This window comes from Pundamilia nyererei, unplaced genomic scaffold, assembly GCF_000239375.1.
Source record: "Pundamilia nyererei isolate P.nyererei 1_Seehausen unplaced genomic scaffold, PunNye1.0 scaffold00169, whole genome shotgun sequence".
Lineage (NCBI taxonomy): Eukaryota > Metazoa > Chordata > Actinopteri > Cichliformes > Cichlidae > Pundamilia > Pundamilia nyererei.
This window is the reverse complement of record NW_005187570.1, coordinates 1,283,632-1,295,220: the sequence shown is the minus strand read 5'-3', so window position 1 is coordinate 1,295,220 and position 11,589 is coordinate 1,283,632. Positions and strand designations below refer to the sequence as shown.

The 11,589-nt window shown below is 42.7% G+C and overlaps 1 protein-coding gene across 6 annotated transcripts in view; it reads left to right on the top strand.

Annotated features, from left to right (window-relative positions):
• vps13d (vacuolar protein sorting 13 homolog D) overlaps positions 1–11,589 on the top strand; it is a 79,733-nt gene that overhangs the window by 28,702 nt on the left and 39,442 nt on the right. For all 6 annotated transcript variants that reach the window (XM_013914056.1, XM_013914055.1, XM_013914060.1 and 3 more), the window contains exons 26-33: positions 704–857; positions 1,502–1,718; positions 2,192–2,363; positions 2,703–2,818; positions 5,454–5,678; positions 5,765–6,063; positions 8,028–8,161; positions 10,725–10,880. In XM_013914056.1, coding sequence (XP_013769510.1) covers positions 704–857; positions 1,502–1,718; positions 2,192–2,363; positions 2,703–2,818; positions 5,454–5,678; positions 5,765–6,063; positions 8,028–8,161; positions 10,725–10,880 — 1,473 coding nt within the window. The remainder of the gene's footprint in view (positions 1–703; positions 858–1,501; positions 1,719–2,191; positions 2,364–2,702; positions 2,819–5,453; positions 5,679–5,764; positions 6,064–8,027; positions 8,162–10,724; positions 10,881–11,589) is intronic.

Genomic DNA, 11,589 nt, shown 5'->3' with positions numbered 1-11,589 from the left:
GTTAATGCTCCGGAACACACGCCTCAGCTCATGAGTGCTCAGGACTGGAGCAGGATCGGTTGAGGGGAGAGGGGACAGGACAGGGTCGGTGTTCTCCCTATCAAAACTGGCATAAAAGAGATTTAGATCCTCAGCCAGAGTAGAACTGTCGGCTGAGGGTGATGGTGTTCTTCTTCTGTAGTCCGTGATAGCCCTGATGCCCTCCCAGACCTGCCTTGGGTTTGTGTTGTTCTCAAACCTGGCCTCGATACGCCTCCTGTGCTGCTGCTTGGCAGTCTTGATGCCTCTTCTCAGGTTGGCCCTGGCAGCACTGTATGCCTCCTGATACCCGGATTTGAAAGCGTTGTTCCTTGTTCGAATAAGTTGTTGAACTCCGTGTGTCATCCAGGGTGGATTATTAGGGAACACACGGAATCGTTTCCAAGTTGTTACATTGTCCACACAGAAACAGATTTAGTCCAAGACAGTGGAGGTGTAACTGTCCAATGCGACACGATTGTCAGTGTCCTGCACCTTGAATACATCCTAGTCTGTGCAGTGGAAACAGTCCTGAAGTACAGATTTCAGCTAGCTTAGCATTAGCATTAGCATCTGGTGGAATGTAAACAGCGCAGATGTAAACGGCAGAAAGGACTGTAGAAATCAATTTTAAAAGTACTTGGTGTTCAACTATACAGCTCTTTTCTTTTTCTTTTTTTTAAAGGAGCATGTCCAGAGTGCAGCAGAGAGGTGCAGTGATCAGGAGACGTGCAGAGTCTCCACATCCAGTTCGACCTCATACACAGGTTTCACCTCTGGGAGGCCACAAACCGTAGACACAGAGAAGACACCTGAGAAGGATGGCCCTCGCAGTTTAGGTCAGCATCTCTGTAGCTACTGTACAGTCCCAAAAAACAGTGAATGCAAATGCTCGTTAGCAAGGTGAGTAATTTAAAGCCCTCGATAAGGATGCACGGCCATTTCACACATCTCTAGCAGTCCTTGGTGTTTCATAGTGTTTGCAGGCCGTCATTTATGATAAGCTCTCTTAAGGTCCCACCACATCATTTTAATCTTGTTGAGGTCTGGACTTAGGTCTTAGACTGCATAACTTATGGCCAAATATCTCCACTTTCACCTCATCTATCCAAAGGACATAATAGAAGTCTTGTGCTTTGTTCAGCTGGAGCTTTGCAAACTTTAGCCCTGCTGCTGTCTTCCTTTAAGAGCGAGGAGACTTTCCCTAACTCCAAACAGGCCATATTTTCTGTAATTATACTGCTATGAAATGTAACATTTAACATGTCAGTTGAGGCCTGTAGAGAAACAACATTGGACTGATTCCCATCATTCTGGTACAAGATTAATTTGTATCAGAATGATGGGAAGTGAAAAGAATTATGAAAGTAAGAGCAGCCAAAGGAAGCCATGTCATCTATTGAAGATGGTAAAGGCAGTGTTATAGAATTTGTCCAAAACACTATGAACCTAGCTGTATGTGGTGTGTCTTTATCCCCATTAGAAAACCATGTGTGCTTGTTGGACTGCATTGCATTGGACCTGCAGGAGATGGATATCTTTGCTGCAGAGCGTTTGCCAAGTCAACCTTTGGACAGTGGTGGTAAACCTCTTGAATATTCAGACCTGGTCTTTCCTTCCTATTGTGTCCGTCGCACCGGAAACAACCTGCTGAAAGACTGCTGCCGCCTCGAACTTAAAGTGGAGCGCAACCTGGACAAGTAAGCCCTGCTTTTAAATGCTCATAACAGACTTTCTTTTCTTTTTTCTTTAGCAGTGGAAGCACCTTGAGGTGACTTTTGTTGAGATTTGGCACTAAATGAATAAAACTGAATTGAAGCTGAATTGAAAATCAGTTTTCAGGGCATATTTTCACTGTCCATCCATTATTTTTGTGTTGTTTTGCTCCCCTACTGTAAAATAAGTCAGTTATAACTCAGGGCTATTAGGCTCACGAGCACCCAACTTTGGCTTTGTTGGGTTCTCCTCCAACTTTGAAGGATACTGAAAAGTACAGGCTTTCAGTACATCAAATATTTTAATCCTACACTCATTGATATGCTGAAGTTTTAAACATCAGCAACTCTCACATGAATAATGGGATAATGTTTAGAGAAAACCTTTTTCTGTAGCACATGCTAGAATTGTTTCAGTATATGACCATACTCATAATCCAAACCTGGTCCTAACTCAGAGAGCTCAGCCATGTGGTACCCGACATGTCCATCCAAGGCAGCCTGTCATCGGTACACTGCTCTCTGGATGTGGACCACTACCAACTTGTCAGAGGGCTACTGGAAAACAACCTGGGAGAGCCTATTGAAGAGTTCCTGCGACCCTACAACCTGCAGGATCCCAGCACCTATGTGAGAAAGCACACATACGTACACCTGAGCAGTTTACAGTGCATTGTAGTACATTTTTAAATAAGGATATGTCATATATCCTACAAAATATAGCATTTGCTGGTTTCTGATGTCTTAAATACTGCAGAACATTTACTCATTTTAAAAGCTGTAAAAAGGAGGTGATGTAGAGCGTAAAGCTGACATTGGAAAGTGCAGGGAATTCTTCAGGTGAGGCTACGTGGTGGGTAGTGAGGACATCAACTACAATTATAGAAGATCTCATTGCCAGAATGGCAAAACAGATTAGCTCTTTTTTCATATTTCAGTTTGCAGACTGACTTTTTTCTCTCTCCCTAGACGGTGTTGAGTGGAGATGTTTATACCAACTTTTCATTCTTGTTGAACATGATGGATGTCAGTTTGGAGCTACTGTACAATCCCCAAAACAGTGAACACAAATGCTCACTAGCAAGGTAAGTCCTTTCTGACTTTCTATATAGAAGCATTTACAGCTATTTCACGGCTCTTTAACATATTTCGGGCTGGTGTTGTTGTGGAGGAGCTACAGCATTCCTTCACTTCACTGAAATTTGCAGGCAGTCATTTATGCGCAGCTCTCTTACAGTCCCGCAATAGCACTTCAGTCAGGTTGAGGTTTGGACTTTGAGTCATTGTAGCACCTTGTGGGCGGGGTTTCAGCCATGGTGTTATACAGCAGGTAACATAGGTATGGTCATCATTTTTCTAAGCAAATATATTTCTAAAGGTGCTATTTTCACCAGATGTCTGTAACAACCCATCCAGTCCACACATGCAAAGAAATCCAACCATAGATGTCCAAAAATTATGTGACGGAAATGTATTTATTTAAAGCATTTATTGGTGATGACAGTTTCAAGAAAGCTCCTGTATGGGGAAACTAGTCGAATGCACTCCTCAAGTGTGATTTTGGCCCATTCTTCCACAGAGTCTCCAAATCCTAAACTCTGAGCTTTAGCATTTAGATTTTCAATTAGATTCAGGTCAGCTGATTAGCTGAGCCATTAGAGCAGCTTTATTTTCTTTCTCTAAAACCAGTTGATTATTTTCTTGGTTGTGTGTTTGGGATCATTGTCCTGCTGAAATGTCCACCCTCATTTCATTTTAATGGCAGCAGATTTTTAACAGGAATGTCTCTGTACGTTTTCCATTCATCCTTCCTTCAGTTATATGAAGTGGTGTGTGCTGAAAAACAGCCCTACCTCCAGACTTCATGGTATGGTGTTTTTGGGGTGATATGCTGTGCTTTTAGACCTCCAAACATCTTAGCAGGCTATAGTTTCCCAGTATTTCACAGGCTTTCTTCAGCAATGGAGTTGTGCGGTACAGGCCATGGAGATTGAGTGTGTTACTTGTTGTTTTCTTTGAAACAATCATACCTTCTGATTCAGGGTCTTTCTTAAGCTCTCCACAAGGGGCCCTTGGCTCTTGCACAGCTATTGCGATAATTCTTGGTGGATGTGGAAGGATGTGTGCCTCTGTGCAGTTTCTGTGTGTGTATCTGTTTGGCCAGTCTTGGGTCCCTCTGGGACATGGTTTAGAACGGTAACAACCCCGTGATGTAGGTGCTTAGTGGGTGGTTGCTAGCCTGCTCCCTGGTTCGGTCACTTAGGCCTCTCTGTTGTGCGGTGAGAGCTGCGGCAGGTGTCAGGCAGTTCTTGGGTGGCTGGTGTCTGGGGCCCCTTCCTTGGCTCATGCTGGGGACAAACGCTCATGCGCAGACAGACACATTCTCTTGTATGTTTGTTTGTTTACCTCTTTTTAACTTGTTTTGTGACTTTTGTTGCCCCTTAGTATGTTTTGCAATAATAAGGTCACAAAGGTCTTGAGGGTCATGGCTTTCGTTGTCATGACCCCCTGTTCTGCGTGTGTTCAATACTTTTTCCGTGTCATTTCTCATTGCTAATTGCACTTAATTTATGGACATCTACAATTTGATTTCATTGCTCGTGTGGGTTGTATGGGTTGTTACCACATCTATTAAGAAATTCATGTTAATAGCACCTTTAGACATGTATTTACTTCGAATATCGATGAGTGGTTAAACATTTATTTTACCAACTGTAGATTTCCTGCTGTGCTTGGGACCATTATCCTGATGGATGACCCGGTTTAATTCAAGCTTTTATCTGTGGGAGACGAGGCCTCACACTTGGCCCTAGAATTTTTGGTACTGAGGTTCGTTTGTTTGCCATTTTGGACACGTGACAATGTGGGATCAAGTGAACCCACATTCTCTAAGCCTGTGTAACCTCAGTTACACAGTTCATGCAGGCTGGCCAGTTACTCTCTGAGCGGAAATGAAACTAAGGGTGCCTCAAACTGGAAATGGAGACTGTTTGTCTTAAGAGTAAATGCTGTGCCTAAGGAACCATGTTGGCTGCAGCACAAAGGCACAACTTTTATTTTGAGATCAATCTTCTTAATCTCTGGTTTGCGTCACTCTTTCTCAAGATGTACTACTGCTTAACTCGTAGTTTGCAGACAAACATAAAAAGCTACCGGCAACTGTGGCAGTCTGCTAGCAATCAAATCAAACACTTGGCGCTTTTCTGGTACAGTACCTTCTTTGCATTCAAGGTCACCTACCAAAAGCCAGAAACCTCCAAAAACCTCTGCCAGCCTGTGGGGGAATAGACATTTTTCCCTAGCAACTGGTGCTTTTATCATGTCCATTATGGTGGACAGTGCTTGAGATATGTGCACAGATTGTTCATGGTCTCCATACTTAGTGACTGCAAGTGGCTGCAATGTAGCCCATCACCGCTCTAGCATTAAGCTAACAGTTGGCATGAGGTGTGTTGATATGCTGTATTTGGTTTTCTCCAAACGTGGCACTGTGCATCATAGCCAAACTTCTCCAGAGAATTTTAAATCATTTGGTATCATTTTAGTTTGTGCACCAAGAAGAAACAGAAGCTATATGTCTTCTTTGATTTCCTAGAAACATCAGCTAAAAGTTGCTGAAAAACTGTGGTGGTGTTCGAGGGATTTAAATTGTTAATTTTTTTTACAGGGGAGTCTGAAACTATTCCATTTCACCCTTTTGTTTTTATTTTTCTTGCAAAGGTTCGACTTCCTTAAATCAAAGCTGCTCTTTGAGAGTCTCTCTAATGGATCCAAGTCTGTCAACCTGGTGTCTCATTCCCTGCTGGCATATGACACTCGATACACCGGGTTAAATAAAAGAGCCGGTGAAGATGATGGGGCAAGGCACAATGTATTTGATTGCATTCTCCAGGCATCCAAAACAGGCACCAACCGGGCATCCTTACAGCTTGAACTGCATTATAGGTAACACTGGAGAACATCTTTGAACTGGAAGAAGTGGACATTCTAGATAATGTTAGTCACTTACATTATGATCTCCCTTTCTACAGATCCACACGTGAGTCTTCCAGCTTCACAGTGGTCCTCAACAACCTCAGGGTCTTTCTCATCTTTGACTGGGTCCAGCTGGTACAGGACTTCCTGCAGAAGCCGACTGAGAAGATACCCAGTGATGCCAAACATCATCAGCGCTGGCCTAGTAACACTAGCACAGATTCAGGTTCCTGTACCATGGCCAGTACAATAGGAACTGTTATGCCAAAGACAGTCAAGAGTGGGGTAGTCACCAAGAGGTCCACAGTGTCGGTCACCCAGGAGCGCTGCCTTGAGATCAAGATCAACGTCACAGGTCAGACATGAAGAACAAAGAAAGAAAACTGTGTGTGCTCTTATATTGAAAAGTAGTCAAAGTGTGGTTGTTGGTACACCAAAATGTAGCTTAAACCTCAGATTACAGTGGCTACACACAGTACTGTAACTAATGCTACTAGCAGTCTAACAGGAACAAGTTTGTTGTTTTTTTTTAAAGATAGTTTTATTTTTTAATGAATTCAGAAATACTTCCATTCAGCAGTTGTATTTTCACTGCATCTACAAATGAAAAGAACTGCAATGAAAAGTGATTGATTTTCCTCCACTCATTATATGGAGCTAACTACTTCATAAGATTGTCCTTTAGTGCTTGTGACATATTGGGAAAAGATTGCTTGGTCTCTCACAGTCAGGGAGAAATTATTTGAACCCCTACTGATTTTGTAAGTTTGCCCACCAGTAAAGAAATGGCCAGTCTGTCATTTCAATGATAGGTTTATTTGAACTGTGAGAGAAAAAGAAATCCAGAAAAATGCATTTTAAAAAAAGTTGTAAATTAATTTGTATTTTGAAGGAAATAAGTATTTGATCCCCCATCAGTCAGCAAGATTTCTGGCTCCCATTTATATTTTATACAGGTAACAAGCTGACATTTGGAGCCTTCTCAGCTTGTTACCTGTATAAAAGACAGCTGTCCGTAGAAGCAATCAATCGACCTGCACCATGGCCAAGACCAAAGAGTTTTCCATGGATATCAGGGACAAGATTGTTGACCTACACAAGGCTGGAATGGACTACAAGACCATCACCAAGCAGCTGGGTAAGAAGGTGACAACAGTTGGTGCGATTATTCGCATATGGAAGAATCATAAAATAACTGCCAGTTTCCCTCGGTCTGGAGCTCCACACAAGATCTCACCTCGTGGAGTTTATAAAATAAGAACTGTGAGGAATCAGGCCAGAACTACTCGGAAGGCCAGAACTACTCGGAAGGAACTCCATCAAACATGGAGGTAGAAACATGCTTTGGGGTGTTTTTCTGCCAAAGGGACAGAACAACTGCATCACATCAAAGGGAGGATGGATGGGGTGATAATCACCTTCCTTTAGCCAGGGTACTGATAATGGGTCGTGGGCGGTTATTCCAGCATAACAATGATCCAAAACACACGACCAAGGCAAAAGGATTGGCTCAAGAAGAAGCATATTAAGGTCTTGGAGTGGCCTAGTCAGTCTCCAATCCCAGAGAAAAGCTGTGGAGGGAGCTGAAGGTTAGAGTTGCCAAACATTAGCCATGAAACATCGATGACTTGGAGAGGATCTGCAAAGAGGAGTGGGACAAAATCCCCCCTGAGGTATGTGCAAAACTTGTGTCCAACGACAAGACACGTATGACTTCTGCAGTTACCAAAACAGGTTTTGCTACGAAGTACTAAACCACGTTTTGCAAAGGGATCAAATATTTATTTCCTTCATGAAGATGCAAATTAATTTTTAACTTTTTTGAAATGCATTTTTCTGGATTTTTTGGTTATTGTCCTGTCTCTCACTGTTCAAATAAACATGCCATTAAAATTATAGGCTGATCATTTCTTTGTTAGAGGGCAAACTTACAAAATCAGCTGTATACCCCATCTCCTTTACATGACGTGCTGTATTTCTCTCACAATCTTCTTGCACAACTTAGTTGCTGTATACACTCCCATTTTAGAATGCTATGTTGTTAACAATTATTTTGCATAGTGTTAAAAAAACAGGACTTGCACATCGGGCAGTCACTGGTCAGACAACTAAAACTTTTTTTTTTTTTTACATTTATAGTTAAAAAAAAGTCACATAATAACTTAAATCTCACTGAAGAAAAATATATTTGTGTAGCATTTCATCTCCTGCATTTGTAAATTATGCCAGGGCTTAGAAATATTTTGGGTTATCCTAAAATACCTGACCTGCATATTTTACTGAGTTTGCCATTTTAAATATTTGCCATTTGATTTACAGGAACAGAGTTTGTGGTTGTGGAGGATTCGTCCTGCCTGGATACCAATGCCATCATTTTAAAGGGCACCACTGTCCTTACCTACAAACCCCGTCTGCTGGACCGACCCTTCTCTGGCAGCCTGGCAGGAATAGAGGTGACAGCTGAGTTGTTGTACTGCTGCTCATTTATCACAGTTCTTTTACTCAGTTCAAAGAGATGATGTTTAAAAATTAAAACTCATTAAATGATCTAATTGTGGTATTAGTATTATGGCTCTACCAAAAAGTTCATCTGGATGTAGCGCCTTCAGTGGGAGAAGTGGGGCGACCGTGGGTCAGGGGGGTGGGAAGCGTATCTGTAACTGGAAGGTCGCCGGTTCGATCCCCGGGCTCTCTGTCCTGGTCGTTGTGTCCTTGGGCAAGACACTTTACCCTACCGCCTACTGGTGTTGGCCAGAGGGGCCGATGGCGCGATATGGCAGCCTCGCTTCTGTCAGTCTGCCCCAGGGCAGCTGTAGCTACAACCGTAGCTTGCCTCCACCAGTGTGTGAATGTGAGAGTGAATGAACAATGGCATTGTAAAGCGCTTTGGGTGCCTTGAAAAGCGCTATATAAATCCAATCCATTATTATTATTATTATTAAGTGTTTCATCACTTATCCACCCATCAGTAACAGTCAAAGAGGCTATTTGCATGAAAAGGGAAAGACAATCTCTGAATTGAGGAGGGGGCTTTAGGGTACATCTGTCACCATCTTACAGTGCTGTGATTGCAACTATTCCCCAGCTCTCTGTGAATGGTACTCATGGACATTAATCAGTTGAGATTGATCAATGGTCTTTGATCAGTATTTGCTGATCAATGGTCATGATGCATATTAATGATCAAGAAACTACCTCACAGCACATTGTTAGTCAGTGGTGCTAGTTTCAGTCAATATACAGGGTGGGCCATTTAAATGGATAAACTGTAATAACATGGGAATGGTTGGTGATATTAAAGTCCTGTTTGTGGCACATTAGTATATGTGAGGGGGCAAACTCCTCAAGATGGGTGGTGACCATGGTGGTCATTTAGAAGTCGGCCATCTTGGATACAACCTTTGTTTTTTTCCAACAGGAAGAGGGCCATGTGACACATCAAACTTATTGGTAATGTCACAAGAAAAACAATGGTGTGCTTGGTTTCAACGTAACTTTATTCTTTCATGAGTTATTTACAAGTTTCTGACCACTTATAAAATGTGTTCAATGTGCTGCCCATTGTGTTGGATTGTCAATGCAACCCTCTTCTCCCACTCTTCACACACTGATAGTAACACCGCAGGAGAAATGCCAGCACAGGCATCCAGTATCCGTAGTTTCAGGTGCTGCACATCTCGTATCTTCACACCATAGACAATTACCTTCAGATGACCCCAAAGATAAAAGTCTAAGGGGGTCAGATTGGGAGACCTTGGGGGCCATTCAACTGGCCCACGACGACCAATCCACTTTCCAGGAAACTGTTCATCTAGGAATGCTTGGACCTGGCACCCATGTGGTGGTGCACCATCTTGCTGGAAAATCTCAGGGAACGTGCCAACTTCAGTGTATAAAGAGGGAAACACATCATCATGTAGCAATTTCAAATATCCAGTGGCCTTGAGGTTTCCATTGATGAAGAATGGACCCACTATCGTTGTACCCCATATACTACACCAAACCATCCCTTTTGTTGGTCCAACAGTCTTGGAGGGATCCATCCAATGTGGGTTAGTGTCAGACCAATAGCGGTGGTTTTGTTTGTTAACTTCATTCACATAAAAGTTTGCCTCATCACTGAACAAAATCTTCTGCGTAAACTGAGGGTCCTGTTCCAATTTTTGTTTTGCCCATTCTGCAAATTCTGTGCGCCGATCTGGGTCATCCTCGTTGAGATGCTGCAGTAGCTGGAGTTTGTAAGGGTGCCATTTGTGAGTAGCTAATATCCGCCGAAGGGATGTTCGACTAATGTCACTCTCCAGTGACATGCGGCGAGTGCTACGCTGTGGGCTCTTGCTGAATGAAGCTAGGACAGCCACTGATGTTTCTTCATTAGTGACAGTTTTGGCAAATCCAACACTGAACCAGTTTCACGAAACTTAGCAAGCAGTTTGCTAACTGTAGCATGGGAGATGGGTGGTCTCGTACGGTGTCTTCCATTGAAATCTGCTGCAATGACCCGGTTACTGCGGTCACCAGATATCAACACAATTTCGATCCGCTCCTCATGTGTTAACCTCTTGGACATGTCAATGGCTGTGAACAAAGAGAAACTTGTAAATAACTCATGAAAGAATAAAGTTACGTTGAAACCAAGCACGCCATTGTTTTTCTTGTGACATTACCAATAAGTTTGATGTGTCACATGGCCCTCTTCCTATTGAAAAAACAAAAGTTGTATCCAAGATGGCCGACTTCTAAATAGCCACCATGGTCGCCACTCATCTTGAGGAGTTTGCCCCCTCACATATACTAATGTGCCACAAATAGGACTTTAATATCACCAACCATTCCCATGTTATTACTGTTTATCCATATAAATGGCCCACCCTGTACAAATGTTCTGTTTATAAGAATGAGGAAACCAGCATTCAGCTGAAACTGCAGAAGTAACTTGGATGAGTGAGTAGGTTAGCATATGAAAACTGCTATCAACTTCAACTCCTTTGATTCTGACGAATTTTGTGACACCAGGTGTTCTCATGTCGGCTGGGCAGCGAGCAGGAAACTGCACTCTCCATCATCGACCCGGTCAATATCCAGCTGGAGCTGTGTGGGAGCCCCACATACCAAAGCAGTTCAGGTCTGTTGGACGCCTTCAATGTAGAGGACATCCCACCGCTGCTGGAGGTTAGAGGTTTACAATCAACCTATGTACAGTAAACTAAGGTTGGGAGTTACTTCCAAGTTCAACATATTTTCAAAAGAGACATAGGATAAGATATTGCATTACATTGGCAGGACGCCCCGAAGATTATTAACTCATTCACTGCCAGCCATTGGCAGTGAATGAGTTAAACCCATTGACTCATTCACTGCAATTGACGGCTATAGACGTCAATGGCAGTGAATGAGTTAAGAAAGCCTTGTTGTCCAGGCTGCCTGTTAGTGCATAGAAATGGGCAAGATTCAACTTTAATGACAATGGCTTTGGAATAATGATGACACTTGGTGATTAAAGCTGGTAACTCGAAATGCACATGAAGCTAGCTGTACTGTATTTTTGGACAATTTCCTTAATCTCAACTCAACCTTTGCTGCCTCTATGTCAATTGTCAATGGAAAATTGTATTTAGTAGTCAGTATAATCTTTTAGTGATATAAGTTTGCTTATGGTAGGATGCTGTTTGTAGTTATTTGGTAGTGACAGGATGTGTGATTTTTAGCAGGCTTGGTTCACCCCCACATCCTGGGAGCATGGGAGAGGTCGTACCTTGTTTTTTTGTTTTAACGTAGCTATGTCTGTTTTAGTTTAAGTGCTTTAACTGCTGGACTTCCTCACCGTGCCATCTAGGGTGGGGGAGACTACCCTCTTTATGACCAAGGATGTACCTTTTGT